The sequence below is a fragment of the Oncorhynchus masou genome, chromosome 6, assembly GCF_036934945.1.
Source record: "Oncorhynchus masou masou isolate Uvic2021 chromosome 6, UVic_Omas_1.1, whole genome shotgun sequence".
NCBI classification, from domain to species: Eukaryota; Metazoa; Chordata; class Actinopteri; order Salmoniformes; family Salmonidae; genus Oncorhynchus; species Oncorhynchus masou.
Genome location: NC_088217.1, coordinates 2151429 through 2173707, shown reverse-complemented (window position 1 = coordinate 2173707; position 22279 = coordinate 2151429). Strand labels below are relative to the sequence as shown.

General features: G+C 48.3%; 1 protein-coding gene across 4 annotated transcripts in view; it reads left to right on the top strand.

The window, feature by feature from the left end:
* The window catches only part of phf2 (PHD finger protein 2), a 131443-nt gene that overhangs the window by 83994 nt on the left and 25170 nt on the right, over positions 1-22279 (top strand). For 3 of the 4 annotated variants that reach the window (XM_064967381.1, XM_064967380.1, XM_064967379.1), the window contains exon 18: positions 14616-14932. In XM_064967381.1, the coding sequence (XP_064823453.1) occupies positions 14616-14932 (317 nt within the window). The remainder of the gene's footprint in view (positions 1-14615; positions 14933-22279) is intronic. The other variant, XM_064967382.1, reaches the window with a different exon arrangement.

The following is a 22279-nucleotide window of genomic DNA, read 5'->3' as shown; positions in this document are numbered from 1 at the left end:
ACCAGCACACACACCTGCATAGGACCAGCACACACACCTGCATAGGACCAGAACACACCTGCATAGGACCAGAACACACACCTGCATAGGACCAGCACACACACCTGCATAGGACCAGCACACACCTGCATAGGACCAGCATACCTGGACCAGAACACACACCTGCATAGGACCAGAACACACACCTGCATAGGACCAGAACACACACCTGCATAGGACCAGAACACACACCTGCATAGGACCAGCACACACACCTGCATAGGACCAGAACACACACCTGCATAGGACCAGAACACACACCTGCATAGGACCAGCACACACACCTGCATAGGACCAGAACACACACCTGCATAGGACCAGCACACACACCTGCATAGGACCAGAACACACACCTGCATAGGGAGGCAAACACACCTGCATAGGACCAGAACACACACCTGCATAGGACCAGCACACACACCTGCATAGGACCAGAACACACACCTGCATAGGACCAGCACACACACCTGCATAGGACCAGCACACACACCTGCATAGGACCAGAACACACACCTGCATAGGACCAGAACACACACCTGCATAGGACCAGAACACACACCCAAACACACCTGCATAGGACCAGCACACACACCTGCATAGGACCAGAACACACCTGCATAGGACCAGAACACACACCTGCATAGGACCAGAACACACACCTGCATAGGACCAGAACACACACCTGCATAGGACCAGAACACACACCTGCATAGGACCAGAACACACACCTGCATAGGACCAGAACACACACCTGCATAGGACCAGAACACACACCTGCATAGGACCAGAACACACACCTGCATAGGACCAGCACACACACCTGCATAGGACCAGAACACACACCTGCATAGGACCAGAACACACACCTGCATAGGACCAGAACACACACCTGCATAGGACCAGCACACACACCTGCATAGGGAGGCAAACACACCTGCATAGGACCAGAACACACACCTGCATAGGACCAGAACACACACCTGCATAGGACCAGAACACACACCTGCATAGGACCAGAACACACACCTGCATAGGACCAGAACACACACCTGCATAGGACCAGAACACACACCTGCATAGGACCAGAACACACACCTGCATAGGACCAGAACACACACCTGCATAGGACCAGAACACACACCTGCATAGGACCACACACCTGCATAGGACCAGAACACACACCTGCATAGGACCAGAACACACACCTGCATAGGACCAGAACAGCATAGGACCAGAAAACACACCTGCATAGGACCAGCACACACACCTGCATAGGACCAGAACACACACCTGCATAGGACCAGCAACACACACCTGCATAGGACCAGAACACACACCTGCATAGGACCAGAACACACACCTGCATAGGACCAGAACACACACCTGCATAGGACCAGAACACACACCTGCATAGGACCAGAACACACACCTGCATAGGACACCACACCTGCATAGGACCAGAACACACACCTGCATAGGACCAGAACACACACCTGCATAGGACCAGAACACACACCTGCATAGGACCAGAACACACACCCTGCATAGGACCAGAACACACACCTGCATAGGACCAGAACACACACCTGCATAGGACCAGCACACACACCTGCATAGGACCACACCTGATAGTACCAGAACACACACCTGCATAGGACCAGAACACACACCTGCATAGGACCAGAACACACACCTGCATAGGACCAGCAAACACACCTGCATAGGACCAGAACACACACCTGCATAGGACCAGAACACACACCTGCATAGGACCAGAACACACACCTGCATAGGACCAGAACACACACACACCTGCATAGGACCAGAACACACACCTGCATAGGACCAGAACACACACCTGCATAGGACCAGAACACACACCTGCATAGGACCAGAACCACACCTGCATAGGACCAGCACACACCTGCATAGGACCAGAACACACACCTGCATAGGACCAGCACACACACCTGCATAGGACCAGAACACACACCTGCATAGGACCAGACACACACCTGCATAGGACCAACACACACCTGCATAGGACCAGAACACACACCTGCATAGGACCAGCACACACCTGCATAGGACCAGCATACACACCTGGACCAGAACACACACCTGCATAGGACCAGAACACACACCTGCATAGGACCAGAACACACACCTGCATAGGACCAGAACACACACCTGCATAGGACCAGAACACACACCTGCATAGGACCAGAACACACACCTGCATAGGACCAGAACACACACCTGCATAGGACCAGAACACACACCTGCATAGGACCAGAACACACCTGTATAGGACCAGAACACACACCTGTATAGGACCAGAACACACACCTGCATAGGACCAGAACACACACCTGCATAGGACCAGAACACACACCTGCATAGGACCAGAACACACACCTGCATAGGACCAGAACACACACCTGCATAGGACCAGAACACACACCTGCATAGGACCAGCAACACACACCTGCATAGGACACACACCTGCATAGGACCAGAACACACACCTGCATAGGACCAGAACACACACCTGCATAGGAGGCAAACACACCTGCATAGGACCAGAGGACCTGCATAGGACCAGAACACACACCTGCATAGGACCAGAACACACACCTGCATAGGACCAGAACACACACCTGCATAGGACCAGAACAAATGCCTGCATAGGACCAGAACACACACCTGCATAGGACCAGAACACACACCTGCATAGGACCAGCACACACACCTGCATAGGACCAGAACACACACCTGCATAGGACCAGAACACACACCTGCATAGGACCAGAACACACACCTGCATAGGACCAGAACACACACCTGCATAGGACCAGCACACACACCTGCATAGGACCAGAACAGCATAGGGAGGCAAACACACCTGCATAGGACCAGAACACACACCTGCATAGGACCAGAACACACACCTGCATAGGACCAGAACACACACCTGCATAGGACCAGACACACACCTGCATAGGACAGAACACACACCTGCATAGGACCAGAACACACACCTGCATAGGACCAGCACACACACCTGCATAGGACCAGAACACACACCTGCATAGGACCAGAACACACACCTGCATAGGACCAGAACACACCTGCATAGGACCAGAACACACACCTGCATAGGGACCACACACCTGCATAGGACCACACCTGCATAGGACCAGAACACACACCTGCATAGGACCAGAACACCAGAACACTGCATAGGACCAGAACACACACCTGCATAGGACCAGAACACACACCTGCATAGGACCAGAACACACACCTGCATAGGACCAGGCAAACACACCTGCATAGGACCAGAACACACACCTGCATAGGACCAGACACCTGCATAGGACCAGACCAGAACACACACCTGCATAGGACCAGAACACACACCTGCATAGGACCAGAACACACACCTGCATAGGACCAGACACACCAGAACACACACCTGCATAGGACCAGGCAAACACACCTGCATAGCATACCAGCACACACACCTGCATAGGACCACACCTGAACACACACCTGCATAGGACCAGAACACACACCAGAACACACACCTGCATAGGACCAGAACACACACCTGCATAGGACCAGAACACACACCTGCATAGGACCAGAACACACACCTGCATAGGACCAGAACACACACCTGCATAGGACCAGCACACACACCTGCATAGGACCAGCACACACACCTGCATAGGACCAAACACACCATAGACCAGCACACACACCTGCATAGGACCAGCATAGGACCAGAACACACCTGCATAGGACCAGAACACACACCTGCATAGGACCAGAACACACACCTGCATAGGACCAGAACACACACCTGCATAGGACCAGCACACACACCTGCATAGGACCAGAACACACACCTGCATAGGACCAGAACACACACCTGCATAGGACCAGAACACACACCTGCATAGGACCAGAACACACACCTGCATAGGACCACACCTGCATAGGACAGCAACACACACTGCATAGGACCAGCACACACACCTGCATAGGACCAGAACACACACCTGCATAGGACCAGCACACACACCTGCATAGGACCAGAACACACCTGCATAGGACCAGAACACACCTGCATAGGACCAGAACACACACCTGCATAGGACCAGAACACACACCTGCATAGGACCAGAACACACACCTGCATAGGACCAGAGCATAGGACCAAACACACACCTGCATAGGACCAGAACACACACCTGCATAGGACCAGAACACACACCTGCATAGGACCAGAACACACACCTGCATAGGACCAGCACACACACCTGCATAGGACCAGAACACACCTGCATAGGACCAGACCAGAACACACACCTGCATAGGACCAGAACACACACCTGCATAGGACCAGAACACACACCTGCATAGGACCAGCACACACACCTGCATAGGACCAGAACACACACCTGCATAGGACCAGAACACACACCTGCATAGGACCAGAACACACACCTGCATAGGACCAGAACACACACCTGCATAGGACCAGAACACACACCTGCATAGGACCAGAACACACACCTGCATAGGACCAGAACACACACCTGCATAGGACCAGAACACACACCTGCACACCTGCATAGGACCAGAGGGACACACACACCTGCATAGGACCAGAACACACACCTGCATAGGACCACACACACCTGCATAGGACACACACCCTGCATAGGACCAGAACACACACCTGCATAGACCAGGACCAGCACACACCTGCACCAGCACACACACCTGCATAGGACCAGCAAACACACCTGCATAGGACCAGAACACACACCTGCATAGGACCAGAACACACACCTGCATAGGACCAGAACACACACCTGCATAGGGAGGCAAACACACCTGCATAGGACCAGCACACACACCTGCATAGGACCAGAACACATACCTGCATAGGACCAGCACACACACCTGCATAGGACCAGAACACACACCTGCATAGGACCAGCACACACACCTGCATAGGACCAGCACACACACCTGCATAGGACCAGAACACACACCTGCATAGGACCAGAACACACACCTGCATAGGACCAGAACACACACCTGCATAGGACCAGCACACACACCTGCATAGGAACACACACCTGCATAGGACCAGAACACACACCTGCATAGGACCAGCACACACACCTGCATAGGGAGGCAGCACACACCTGCATAGGACCAGCACACATACCTGCATAGGACCAGCACACACACCTGCATAGGACCAGCACACACACCTGCATAGGACCATGCATAGGACCAGAAACACACCTGCATAGGACCAGAACACACACCTGCATAGGACCAGAACACACACCTGCATAGGACCACACCTGCATAGGACCAGAACACACCTGCATAGGACCAGCACACACACCTGCATAGGACCAGGACCAGAACACACACCTGCATAGGACCACACCCTGCATAGGACACACACCTGCATAGGACCAGAACACACACCTGCATAGGACCAGCACACAGAACCACACACACCTGCATAGGACCAGAACACACACCTGCATAGGACCAGAACACACACCTGCATAGGGACCAGCAAACACACCTGCATAGGACCAGACACCTGCATAGGACACCTGCATAGGACCAGAACACACACCTGCATAGGACCAGCACACACACCTGCAAATGGACACACCTGCATAGGACCAGCACACACACCTGCATAGGACCAGAACACACACCTGCATAGGACCAGGACACACACCTGCATAGGACCAGAACACACACCTGCATAGGACCAGAACACACACCTGCATAGGACCAGAACACACACCTGCATAGGACCAGAACACACACCTGCATAGGACCAGAACACACACCTGCATAGGACCAGAACACACACCTGCATAGGACCAGAACACACACCTGCATAGGACCAGAACACACACCTGCATAGGACCAGAACACACACCTGCATAGGGACCAGAACACACCTGCATAGGACCAGCACACACACCTGCATAGGACCAGAACACACACCTGCATAGGACCACACCTGCATAGGACCACACACCTGCATAGGACCAGAACACACACCTGCATAGGACCAGAACACACACCTGCATAGGACCAGAACACACACCTGCATAGGACCAGAACACACACCTGCATAGGACCAGAACACACCTGCATAGGACCAGAACACACACCTGCATAGGACCAGAACACACTGCATAGGACCAGAACACACACCTGCATAGGACCAGAAACACACCTGCATAGGACCAGAACACACACCTGCATAGGACCAGAACACACACCTGCATAGGACCAGAACACACACCTGCATAGGACCAGAACACATAGGACCAGAACACACACCTGCATAGGACCAGCACACACACCTGCATAGGACCAGAACACACACCTGCATAGGGAGGCACACACACCTGCATAGGACCAGAACACACCTGCATAGGACCAGAACACACACCTGCATAGGACCAGAACACACACCTGCATAGGACCAGAACACACACCTGCATAGGACCAGAACACACACCTGCATAGGACCAGCACACACACCTGCATAGGACCAGAACACACACCTGCATAGGACCAGAACACACACCTGCATAGGACCAGAACACACACCTGCATAGGGAGGCAAACACACCTGCATAGTACCAGAACACACACCTGCATAGGACCAGAACACACACCTGCATAGGACCAGAACACACACCTGCATAGGACCAGCACACACACCTGCATAGGACCAGCACACACACCTGCATAGGACCAGAACACACACACACACCTGCATAGGACCAGCACACACACCTGCATAGGACCAGAACACACACCTGCATAGGACCACACACACACACCTGCATAGGACCAGAACACACACACCTGCATGCATAGGACCAGAACACACACCTGCATAGGACCAGAACACACACCTGCATAGGACCAGAACACACACCTGCATAGGACCAGAACACACACCTGCATAGGACCAGCACACACACCCAGAACACATATAGGACCAGCACACACACCTAGGACACACACCTGCATAGGACCAGCACACACACCTGCATAGGACCAGAACACACACCTGCATAGGACCAGAACACACACCTGCATACACACCTGGACCAGAACACACACCTGCATAGGACCAGCACACACACCTGCAAATGACCAGCACACACACCTGCATAGGACCAGCACACACACCTGCAAATGACCAGCACACACACCTGCATAGGACCAGAACACACACCTGCATAGGACCAGCACACACACCTGCATAGGACACACACTGCATAGGACCAGAACACACACCTGCATGGGACCAGCACACACACCTGCATAGGACCAGCACACACACCTGCATAGGACCAGACACACACCTGCATAGGACCAGCACACACACCTGCATAGGACCAGCACACACACCTGCATAGGACCAGAACACACACCTGCATAGGACCAGAAACACACCTGCATAGGACCAGCACACACACCTGCATAGGACTAGAACACACACCTGCATAGGACCAGAACACACCAGAACCACACCTGCATAGGACCAGCACACACACCTGCATAGGACCAGAACACACACCTGCATAGGACCAGAACACACCTGCATAGGACCAGAACACACACCTGCATAGGACCAGCACACACACCTGCATAGGACTAGGACCAGCAAACACACCTGCATAGGACCAGCACACACACCTGCATAGGACCAGAACACACACCTGCATAGGACCAGAACACACACCTGCATAGGACCAGAACACACACCTGCATAGGACCAGAACACACACCTGCATAGGACCAGAACACACACCTGCATAGGACCAGAACACACACCTGCATAGGACCAGCACACACACCTGCATAGGACCAGCACACACACCTGCATAGGACCAGCACACACACCTGCATAGGACCAGCACACACACCTGCATAGGACCAGCACACACCTGCATAGGACCAGCACACACCTGCATAGGACCAGCACACACACCTGCATAGGACCAGAACACACACCTGCATAGGACCAGAACACACACCTGCATAGGACCAGAACACACACCTGCATAGGACCAGCACACACACCTGCATAGGACCAGCACACACACCTGCAAATGACCAGCACACACACCTGCATAGGACCAGCACACACACCTGCACCAGGACACCTGCACACACACCTGCATAGGACCAGAACACACACCTGCATAGGGAACACACACCTGCATAGGACCAGCACACACACCTGCATAGGACCAGCACACACACCTGCATAGGACCAGAACACACACCTGCATAGGGAGGCAAACACACCTGCATAGGACCAGAACACACACCTGCATAGGACCAGCACACACACCTGCAAATGACCAGCACACACACCTGCATAGGACCAGAACACACACCTGCATAGGGAGGCAAACACACCTGCATAGGACCAGAATACACACCTGCATAGGACCAGAACACACACATAGGACCTGCATAGGACCAGAACACACACCTGCATAGGACCAGCATAGGACCAGAACAAATGCCTGCATAGGACCAGAACACACACCTGCATAGGACCAGAACACACACCTGCATAGGACCAGCAAACACACCTGCATAGGGAGGCAAACACACCTGCATAGGACTAGAACACACACCTGCATAGGACCAGCACACACACCTGCATAGGACCAGAACACACACCTGCATAGGACCAGCACACACCTGCATAGGACCAGCACACACACCCAGAACACACACCTGCATAGGACCAGAGCACACACACCTGCATAGGACCAAACACACCTGCATATGACCAGCACACACACCTGCATAGGACCAGAACACACACCTGCATAGGACCAGAACACACACCTGCATAGGACCAGCACACACACCTGCATAGGACCAGAACACACACCTGCATAGGACCAGAACACACACCTGCATAGGACCAGCACACACACCTGCATAGGACCAGCACACACACCTGCAAATGACCAGCACACACACCTGCATAGGACCAGCACACACACCTGCATAGGACCAGCACACACACCTGCAAATGACCAGCACACACACCTGCATAGGACCAGCACACACACCTGCATAGGACCAGAACACACACCTGCATAGGAGGACCACACACCTGCATAGGACCAGCACACACACCTGCATAGGACCAGCACACACACCTGCATACGGACTCAAACACACCTTAAAAGGACCAGAACACACACCTGCATAGGACCAGCACACACACCTGCAAAGTGATGCACACACACCTGCATAGGACCAGAACACACACCTGCATAGGACCAGCACACACACCTGCATAGGACCAGCACACACACCTGCATAGGACCAGAACACACACCTGCATAGGACCAGACCTGCATAGGACAACACACACCTGCATAGGACCAGAACACACACCTGCATAGGACCAGAACACACACCTGCATAGGACCAGCACACACACCTGCATAGGACCAGCACACACCTGCATAGGACCAGAAGGACCAGACACACCTGCATAGGACCAGAACACACACCTGCATAGGACCAGAACACACACCTGCATAGGACCAGAACACACACCTGCATAGGACCAGCACACACACCTGCATAGGACCACACCTGCATAGGACCAAACACACACCTGCATAGGACCAGAACACACACCTGCATAGGACCAGCACACACACCTGCATAGGACCAGAACACACCCTGCATAGGACCAGAACACACACACACCTGCATAGGACCATGCAGGACACACCTGCACACACACCTGCATAGGACCAGAACACACACCTGCATAGGACCAGAACACACACCTGCATAGGGACACACACCTGGCAGAACACACCTGCATAGGACCAGAACACACACCTGCATAGGACCAGCACACACACCTGCATAGGACCAGAACACACACCTGCATAGGACCAGAACACACACCTGCATGGGACCAGAACACACACCTGGACCAGCACACACACCTGCATAGGACCAGAACACACACCTGCATAGGACCAGAACACACACCTGCATAGGACCAGAACACACACCTGCATAGGACCAGAACACACACCTGCATAGGACCAGCACACACACCTGCATAGGACCAGCACACACCACCACACCTGCATAGGACCAGCAAACACACCTGCATAGGACCAGAACACACACCTGCATAGGACCAGCACACACACCTGCATAGGACCAGCACACACACCTGCATAGGACCAGAACAAACCTGCATAGGACCAGAACACACACCTGCATAGGACCAGAACACACCTGCACCAGAACACACACCTGCATAGGACCAGCACACACACCTGCATAGGACCAGCACACACACCTGCATAGGACCAGAACACACACCTGCATAGGACCAGCACACACACCTGCACCAGAACACACACCTGCATAGGACCAGACCAGGACCAGAACACACCTGCATAGGACCAGCACACACACCTGCATAGGACCAGAACACACACCTGCATAGGACCAGAACACACACCTGCATAGGACCAGACACACACCTGCATAGGACCAGCATAGGACACACCTGCATAGGACCAGAACACACACCTGCATAGGACCAGAACACACACACTGCATAGGACCAGAACACACACCTGCATAGGACCAGAACACACACCTGCATAGGACCAGAACACACACCTGCATAGGACCAGCACACACAGAACACACACCTGCATAGGACCAGCACACACACCTGCATAGGACCAGCACACACACCTGCATAGGACCAGAACACACACCTGCATAGGACCACCACACCTGCATAAGCACACACACCTGCATAGGACCAGCACACACACCTGCATAGGACCAGCACACACACCTGCATAGGACCAGATGCATAGGACCAGAACACACACCTTGCATAGGACCAGAACACACACCTGCATAGGACCAGAACACACACCTGCATAGGACCAGAACACACACCTGCATAGGACCAGAACACACACCCTGCATAGGACCAGAACACACACCTGCATAGGACCAGAACACACACCTGCATAGGACCAGAACACACACCTGCATAGGACCAGAACACACACCTGCATAGGACCAGAACACACACCTGCATAGGACCAGAACACACACCTGCATAGGACCAGATAGGACCAGAACACACACCTGTATAGGACCAGAACACACACCTGCATAGGACCAGAACACACACCTGCATAGGACCAGAACACACACCTGCATAGGACCAGAAGACACACCTGCATAGGACCAGAACACACCTGCATAGGACCAGAACACACCTGCATAGGACCAGCACACACACCTGCATAGGACCAGAACACACACCTGCATAGGACCAGCACACACACCTGCATAGGACCAGAACACACACCTGCATAGGACCAGAACACACACCTGCATAGGACCAGCACACACACCTGCATAGGACCAGACACACACCTGCATAGGACCAGAACACACACCTGCATAGGACCAGAACACACCTGCATAGGACACACACCTGGCAGAACACACACCTGCATAGGGACCAGACCAGGACCAGAACACACACCTGCATAGGACCAGAACACACACCTGCATAGGACCAGAACACACACCTGCATAGGACCAGCACACACACCTGCATATAGGACCAGAACACACACCTGCATAGGACCAGAACACACACCTGCATAGGACCAGAACACACACCTGCATAGGACCAGAACACACACCTGCATAGGACCAGAACACACACCTGCATAGGACCAGAACACACACCTGCATAGGACCAGAACACACACCTGCATAGGACCAGAACAAACACCTGCATTGGACCAGAACACACACCTGCATAGGACCAGCACACACCACACTGCATAGGACCAGCACACACACCTGCATAGTACCAGAACAACACCTGCATAGGACCAGAACACACACCTGCATAGGACCAGCACACACACCTGCATAGGACCAGAACAAATGCCTGCATTGGACTAGAACACACACCTGCATAGGACCAGCACACACACCTGCATAGGACCAGAACACACAACTGCATAGGACCAGAACACACACCTGCATAGGACCAGAACACACACCTGCATAGGACCAGAACACACAACTGCATAGGACTAGAACACACACCTGCATAGGACCAGAACACACACCTGCATAGGACTAGAACACACACCTGCATGGGACCAGAACACACACCTGCATAGGACCAGAACACACACCTGCATAGGACTAGAACACACACCTGCATGGGACCAGCACACACACCTGCATAGGACCAGCACACACACCTGCATAGGGAGGCAAACACACCTGCATAGGACCAGAACACACACCTGCATAGGACCAGAACACACACCTGCATAGGACCAGCACACACACCTGCATAGGACCAGCACACACACCTGCATAGGACCAGAACACACACCTGCATAGGACCAGCAAACACACCTGCATAGGACCAGCACACATACCTGCATAGGACCAGCACACACACCTGCATAGGACCAGAACACACACCTTCATAGGACCAGAACACACACCTGCATAGGACCAGAACACACACCTGCATAGGACCAGAACACACACCTTTATGGGACCAGAACACACACCTGTATAGGACCAGAACACACACCTGCATAGGACCAGCACACACACCTGCATAGGACCAGCACACATACCTGCATAGGACCAGCACACACCTGTATAGGACCAGAACACACACCTGTATAGGACCAGAACACACACCTGCATAGGACCAGAACACACCTGTATAGGACCAGAACACACACCTGCATAGGACTAGAACACACACCTGCATAGGACCAGAACACACACCTGCATAGGACCAGAACACACACCTGCATAGGACCAGAACACACCTGTATAGGACCAGAACACACACATGTATAGGACCAGAACACACACCTGCATAGGACCAGCACACACACCTGCATAGGACCAGAACACACACCTGCATAGGACCAGAACACACACAAACTCAGTGTTTTTTATATTGCAGGGAAGCTTTAACCAAATGTGTTTTCACCTTTATTTATCACATTTTTATCTCACCTTTATTTAACCAGGTAGGCCAGATCACCTTTATTTAACCAGGTAGACCAGATGACCTTTATATAACAAGTTCTCATTTACAACTGCGACCTGGCCAAGATAAAGCAAAGCAGGGTGACACAAACAACAACACAGAGTAACACATGGAATAAACAAACATACAGTCAATAACACAATAGAAAAGTCTATAAACAGTCAGTGCAAATGGAGTAAGATTAGGGAGGTAAGGCAATAAATGGGCCACAGTGGCAAAACAATTACAATTTAGTATTATCACTGGAGTGATAGATGTGCAAGTACAGATAGCGGGGTGCAAAGGAGCAAAAAAATGTATAGCCGTATGGGGATGAGGTAGTTGGTTGGGCTGTTTACAGATGGGCTAGGTACAGCTGCAGCAATCAGTACGCTGCTCTGACAGCTGATGCTTAAAGTTAACACAGTGTCCAAGGACGGGCCAGAAGTATACAGAATGGTGTCGTCTGCGTAGAGGTGGATCAGAGACTCACCAGCAGCAAGAGCGACATCATTGATGTATACAGAGAAAAGAGTTGGCCCGGGAATTGAACCCTGTGGCACCCCCATAGAGACTGCCAGAGGACCGGACAACAGGCCTTCCGATTTGACACACTGAACTCTATCTGAGAAGTAGTTGGTGAACCAGGCGAGGGAATCATTTTAGAAACCAAGGCCGTTGAGTCTGCCGATGAAGATGTGGTGATTGACAGAGTCGAAAGCCCTGGGCAGGTCAATGAAGACGGCTGCACAGTACTGTCTCTTATCGATGGCGGTTATGATATCGTTTAGTACCTTAAGCGAGGTTGAGGTGCACCCGTGACCAGCTCGGAAACTGGATTGCATAGTGGAGAAGGTACGGTGGGATTCTAAATGGTCAGTGATCTGTTTGTTAACTTGGCTTTAGAAAGGCAGGGTAGGATAAGATATAGGTCTGTAGCAGTTTGGGTCAAGAGTGTCTCCCCAATTTGAAGAGGTGAGAAATATGAAAATATCCCACAAAATGTCCCCTAAAATATCGGCTCTATTTATCTTATGATTACCTCTGTTGATACTGTCAGTAATCAGGTCTATAACGTGATCCCAGTTCAACGTGAACCACATGACCTTATAAACACACATTAGTCAGACCTGGGTTTCAAATACTTTATCTGTGCCTGGCTCAAACCAATAGAAAAAATCCAAACCCTGACCATCTGGCACTCTAGGCAGACTCTCAAAGTATTTGAACACAGGTCTGATAATAATATCGTCTCGCTCTGTCTCTCTTATCTCTCTCGCTCGCTCTCTCTGTCTCTCGATCTTTCTCTCTCTCCGGCGGGTAAACCTTCCAGCAGTGTAATGTGTTATTGTGTTATTTCTTATTGACGTACTTACAGTCAGCCACCTGCATCTCCCAGCACACAGGAGGCCATTCAGGGGATGTTGTCTATGGCCAACCTGTCCTCCGGGGCTACCGCTGGGGCCACAGCCATCTCCTCTGACACCCCTGGAGGAGGAGGTGGCTCCTGGGGCAGGAACCATGCCAACACCACCACGGCTGGACGGAAGGGAGGAACACGAGGAGGAAAAGGAGGAGATGGGAACAGTAAGCGGCCGGCCAAACCCAAGAAAACAAAGAACAGCAGCATCGACAGCATCGAGTTTGATGACGACCATGATCACATGGACGCCTGCTTCAAGGACTCAGACTATGGTAACTAGAGATGGAGATACATGTTCCACTAGAGAGATGATACATGTTCCACGAGAGATATGATACGTGTTCTATTAGAGATATGATACATGTTCTATTAGAGATATGATACATGTTCCACTAGAGATATGATACATGTTCTATTGGAGATATGATACATGTTCTATTAGAGATATGATACATGTTCTATTAGAGACATGATACATGTTCCATTAGAGATATGATACATGTTCCACTAGAGATATGATACATGTTCTATTAGAGATATGATACATGTTCTATTAGAGACATGATACATGTTCCATTAGAGATATGATACATGTTCCACTAGAGATATGATACATGTTCTATTAGAGATATGATATATGTTCTATTAGAGATATGATACATGTTCTATTAGAGATATGATCCATGTTCTATTAGAGATATGATCCATGTTCTATTAGAGATATGATACATGTTCTATTAGAGATATGATACATGTTCTATTAGAGATATGATACATGTTCTATTAGAGATATGATACATGTTCCACTAGAGATATGATACATCTTCCACGAGAGATATGATACATGTTCCACTAGAGATATGATACATGTTCCACTAGAGATATGATACATGTTCTATTAGAGATATGATACATGTTCCACGAGAGATATGATACATGTTCCACGAGAGATATGATACATGTTCCACGAGAGATATGATACATGTTCCACTAGAGATATGATACATGTTTCACTAGAGATATGATACATGTTCCACTAGAGATATGATACAAGTTCCACTAGAGAAGTGATACATGTTCCACTAGAGATATGATACATGTTCCACTAGAGATATGATACATGTTCCACTAGAGATATGATACATGTTCCACTAGAGATATGATACATGTTCCACTAGAGATATGATACATGTTCCACTAGAGAAATGATATATGTTCCACTAGAGAAATGATACATGTTCCACTAGAGAAGTGATACATGTTCCACTAGAGTTATGCGACATGTTCCACTAGAGATATGATACATGTTCCACAAGAGATATGATACATGTTCCACGAGAGAAGTGATACATGTTCCACTAGAGATATGATACATGTTCCACTAGAGATATGATACATGTTCCACTAGTTATGATACATGTTCCACTAGAGAAATGATACATGTTCCACTAGAGAAGTGATACATGTTCCACTAGAGATATGCGACATGTTCCACGAGAGATATGATACATGTTCCACTAGAGATATGATACATGTTCCACTAGAGATATGATACATGTTCCACTAGAGATATGATACATGTTCCACTAGAGATATGATACATGTTCCACTAGAGATATGATACAAGTTCCACTAGAGAAGTGATACATGTTCCACTAGAGATATGATACATGTTCCACTAGAGATATGATACATGTTCCACTAGAGATATGATACATGTTCCACTAGAGATATGATACATGTTCCACTAGAGATATGATACATGTTCCACTAGAGAAATGATACATGTTCCACTAGAGAAATGATACATGTTCCACTAGAGAAGTGATACATGTTCCACTAGAGTTATGCGACATGTTCCACTAGAGATATGATACATGTTCCACAAGAGATATGATACATGTTCCACGAGAGAAGTGATACATGTTCCACTAGAGATATGATACATGTTCCACTAGAGATATGATACATGTTCCACTAGTTATGATACATGTTCCACTAGAGAAATGATACATGTTCCACTAGAGAAGTGATACATGTTCCACTAGAGATATGCGACATGTTCCACGAGAGATATGATACATGTTCCACTAGAGATATGATACATGTTCCACTAGAGATATGATACATGTTCCACTAGAGATATGATACATGTTCCACTAGAGATATGATACATGTTCTATTAGAGATATGACACATGTTCCACGAGAGATATGATACATGTTCCATTAGAGATATGATACATGTTCTATTAGAGATATGATACATGTTCCATTAGATATATGATACATGTTCCACTAGAGATATGATACATGTTCTAGTGGAATATGTATCATATCTCTAATGGAACATGTATCATATGTTCCATTAGAGATATGATACATGTTCCACTAGAGATATGATACATGTTCCACTAGAGATATGATGCATGTTCCACTAGAGAAATGATACATGTTCCACTAGAGATATGATACATGTTCCACGAGAGATATGATACATGTTCCACTAGAGATATGATACATGTTCTATTAGAGATATGATACATGTTCTATTAGAGATATGATACATGTTCCACTAGAGATATGATACATGTTCCACTAGAGATATGATACATGTTTACATGTTCTATTAGAGATATGATACATGTTCCACTAGAGATATGATACATGTTCCACTAGAGATATGATACATGTTCTATTAGAGATATGATACATGTTCTATTAGAGATATGATACATGTTCCACTAGAGATATGATACATGTTCCACTAGAGATATGATACATGTTCCACGAGAGATATGATACATGTTCTTTTAGAGATATGATACTTGTTCTATTAGAGATATGATACATGTTCCACGAGAGATATGATACATGTTCCACTAGAGATATGATACATGTTCTATTAGAGATATGATACATGTTCCATTAGAGATATGCGACATGTTCCACTAGAGATATGATACATGTTCCACTAGAGATATGATACATGTTCCACTAGAGATATGATGCTTGTTCCACTAGAGAAATGATACATGTTCCACTAGAGATATGATACATGTTCCACGAGAGATATGATACATGTTCCACTAGAGATATGATACATGTTCCATTAGAGATATGATACATGTTCTATTAGAGATATGATACATGTTCCACTAGCGATATGATACATGTTCCACGAGAGATATGATACATGTTCTATTAGAGATATGATACTTGTTCTATTAGAGATATGATACATGTTCCACGAGAGATATGATACATGTTCCACTAGAGATATGATACATGTTTACATGTTCTTTTAGAGATATGATACATGTTCCACTAGAGATATGATACATGTTCTATTAGAGATATGATACATGTTCCATTAGAGATATGATACATGTTCCACTAGAGATATGATACATGTTCCACTAGAGATATGATACATGTTCTATTAGAGTTATGATACATGTTCTATTAGAGATATGATACATGTTCCACTAGAGATATGATACATGTTCCACTAGAGATATGATACATGTTCCACGAGAGATATGATACATGTTCTATTAGAGATATGATACTTGTTCTATTAGAGATATGATACATGTTCCACGAGAGATATGATACATGTTCCACTAGAGATATGATACATGTTTACATGTTCTATTAGAGATATGATACATGTTCTATTTGAGATATGATACATGTTCCATTAGAGATATGATACATGTTCTATTAGAGATATGATACATGTTCTATTAGAGATATGATACATGTTCTATTAGAGACATGATACATGTTCCACTAGAGATATGATACATGTTCCACTAGAGATATGATACATGTTCTATTAGAGATATGATACATGTTCCATTAGAGATATGATACATGTTCCACTAGAGATATGATACATGTTCCACTAGAGATATGATACATGTTCCACTAGAGATATGATACATGTTCCACTAGAGATATGATACATGTTCCACTAGAGATATGTTCATCTCACAAGCTGATGGCTGTCAGGCCGAGAGACATGTTCTTTAGAGCAGTTCTTTAATGTTCCTTGCTGAGACGGTGGTTATATGGCCTTTGACTGAAGCTGTGTTTCTAGCTGAGACAGTGGTTATATGGCCTGTGACTGAAGCTGTGTTTCTAGCTGAGACAGTGGTTATATGGCCTGTGACTGAAGCTGTGTTTCTAGCTGAGACAGTGGTTATATGGCCTGTGACTGAAGCTGTGTTTCTAGCTGAGACAGTGGTTATATGGCCTGTGACTGAAGCTGTGTTTCTAGCTGAGACAGTGGTTATATGGCCTGTGACTGAAGCTGTGTTTCTAGCTGAGACGGTGGTTATATGGCCTGTGACTGAAGCTGACTGTGTTTCTAGCTGAGACGGTGGTTATATGGCCTGTGACTGAAGCTGTGTTTCTAGCTGAGACAGTGGTTATATGGCCTGTGACTGAAGCTGTGTTTCTAGCTGAGGCAGTGGTTATATGGCCTGTGACTGAAGCTGTGTTTCTAGCTGAGACAGTGGTTATATGGCCTGTGACTGAAGCTGTGTTTCTAGCTGAGACAGTGGTTATATGGCCTGTGACTGAAGCTGACTGTTTCTAGCTGAGACAGTGGTTATATGGCCTGTGACTGAAGCTGTGTTTCTAGCTGAGACAGTGGTTATATGGCCTGTGACTGAAGCTGTGTTTCTAGCTGAGACAGTGGTTTTACGGCCTGTGACTGAAGCTGTGTTTCTAGCTGAGACAGTGGTTATATGGCCTGTGACTGAAGCTGTGTTTCTAGCTGAGACAGTGGTTTTATGGCCTGTGACTGGAGCTGTGTTTCTAGCTGAGACAGTGGTTATATGGCCTGTGACTGGAGCTGACTGTGTTTCTAGCTGAGACAGTGGTTTTATGGCCTGTGACTGGAGCTGTGTTTCTAGCTGAGACAGTGGTTATATGGCCTCTGACTGAAGCTGTGTTTCTAGCTGAGACAGTGGTTATATGGCCTGTGACTGGAGCTGACTGTGTTTCTAGCTGAGACAGTGGTTATATGGCCTGTGACTGAAGCTGTGTTTCTAGCTGAGACAGTAGTTATATGGCCTGTGACTGAAGCTGTGTTTCTAGTTGAGACAGTGGTTATATGGCCTGTGACTGGAGCTGACTGTGTTTCTAGCTGAGACAGTGATTATATGGCCTGTGACTGAAGCTGTGTTTCTAGCTGAGACAGTGGTTTTATGGCCTGTGACTGAAGCTGTGTTTCTAGCTGAGACAGTGGTTATGTGGCCTGTGACTGAAGCTGTGTTTCTAGCTGAGACAGTGGTTTTATGGCCTGTGACTGAAGCTGTGTTTCTAGCTGAGACGGTGGTTATATGGCCTGTGACTGAAGCTGACTGTGTTTCTAGCTGAGACGGTGGTTATATGGCCTGTGACTGAAGCTGTGTTTCTACCTGAGACAGTGGTTATATGGCCTGTGACTGAAGCTGTGTTTCTAGCTGAGGCAGTGGTTATATGGCCTGTGACTGAAGCTGTGTTTCTAGCGGAGACAGTGGTTATATGGCCTGTGACTGAAGCTGTGTTTCTAGCTGAGACAGTGGTTATATGGCCTGTGACTGAAGCTGTGTTTCTAGCTGAGACGGTGGTTATATGGCCTGTGACTGAAGCTGTGTTTCTAGCTGAGACAGTGATTATATGGCCTGTGACTGAAGCTGTGTTTCTAGCTGAGACAGTGGTTTTATGGCCTGTGACTGAAGCTGTGTTTCTAGCTGAGACAGTGGTTATATGGCCTGTGACTGAAGCTGTGTTTCTAGCTGAGACGGTGGTTATATGGCCTGTGACTGAAGCTGTGTTTCTAGCTGAGACAGTGATTATATGGCCTGTGACTGAAGCTGTGTTTCTAGCTGAGACAGTGGTTTTATGGCCTGTGACTGAAGCTGTGTTTCTAGCTGAGACGGTGGTTATATGGCCTGTGACTGAAGCTGTGTTTCTAGCTGAGACAGTGGTTATATGGCCTGTGACTGAAGCTGTGTTTCTAGCTGAGACAGTGGTTATACGGCCTGTGACTGAAGCTGTGTTTCTAGCTGAGACAGTGGTTATACGGCCTGTGACTGAAGCTGTGTTTCTAGCTGAGACGGTGGTTATATGGCCTGTGACTGAAGCTGACTGTGTTTCTAGCTGAGACAGTGGTTATACAGCCTGTGACTGAAGCTGTGTTTCTAGCTGAGACGGTGGTTATATGGCCTGTGACTGAAGCTGTGTTTCTAGCTGAGACAGTGGTTATATGGCCTGTGACTGAAGCTGTGTTTCTAGCTGAGAGAGTGGTTATATGGCCTCTGACTGAAGCTGTGTTTCTAGCTGAGACAGTGGTTATATGGCCTGTGACTGGAGCTGACTGTGTTTCTAGCTGAGACAGTGGTTATATGGCCTGTGACTGAAGCTGTGTTTCTAGCTGAGACAGTAGTTATATGGCCTGTGACTGAAGCTGTGTTTCTAGCTGAGACAGTGGTTATATGGCCTGTGACTGGAGCTGACTGTGTTTCTAGCTGAGACAGTGATTATATGGCCTGTGACTGAAGCTGTGTTTCTAGCTGAGACAGTGGTTATATGGCCTGTGACTGAAGCTGACTGTGTTTCTAGCTGAGACAGTGGTTATACAGCTTGTGACTGAAGCTGTGTTTCTAGCTGAGACAGTGGTTTTATGGCCTGTGACTGAAGCTGTGTTTCTCGCTGAGACAGTGGTTATATGGCCTGTGACTGAAGCTGTGTTTCTAGCTGAGACAGTGGTTATATGGCCTGTGACTGAAGCTGTGTTTCTAGCTGAGACAGTGGTTATACAGCTTGTGACTGAAGCTGTGTTTCTTGCTGAGACAGTGGTTATACAGCTTGTGACATGAAGCTGTGTTTCTAGCTGAGACAGTGGTTATATGGCCTGTGACTGAAGCTGTGTTTCTAGCTGAGACGGTGGTTATATGACCTGTGACTGAAGCTGACTGTGTTTCTAGCTGAGACGGTGGTTATATGGCCTGTGACTGAAGCTGACTGTGTTTCTAGCTGAGACAGTGGTTTTATGGCCTGTGACTGAAGCTGTGTTTCTAGCTGAGACAGTGGTTTTATGGCCTGTGACTGAAGCTGTGTTTCTAGCTGAGACAGTGGTTATATGGCCTGTGACTGAATCTGTGTTTCTAGCTGAGACGGTGGTTATACAGCTTGTGACTGAAGCTGACTGTGTTTCTAGCTGAGACGGTGGTTTTATGGCCTGTGACTGAAGCTGTGTTTCTAGCTGAGACGGTGGTTATATGGCCTGTGACTGAAGCTGTGTTTCTAGCTGAGACAGTGGTTTTATGGCCTGTGACTGAAGCTGTGTTTCTAGCTGAGACGGTGGTTATATGGCCTGTGACTGAAGCTGACTGTGTTTCTAGCTGAGACAGTGGTTATATGGCCTGTGACTGAAGCTGTGTTTCTAGCTGAGACAGTGGTTATATGGCCTGTGACTGAAGCTGTGTTTCTCGCTGAGACAGTGGTTATATGGCCTGTGACTGAAGCTGTGTTTCTAGCTGAGACGGTGGTTATATGGCTTGTGACTGAAGCTGACTGTGTTTCTAGCTGAGACGGTGGTTATATGGCTTGTGACTGAAGCTG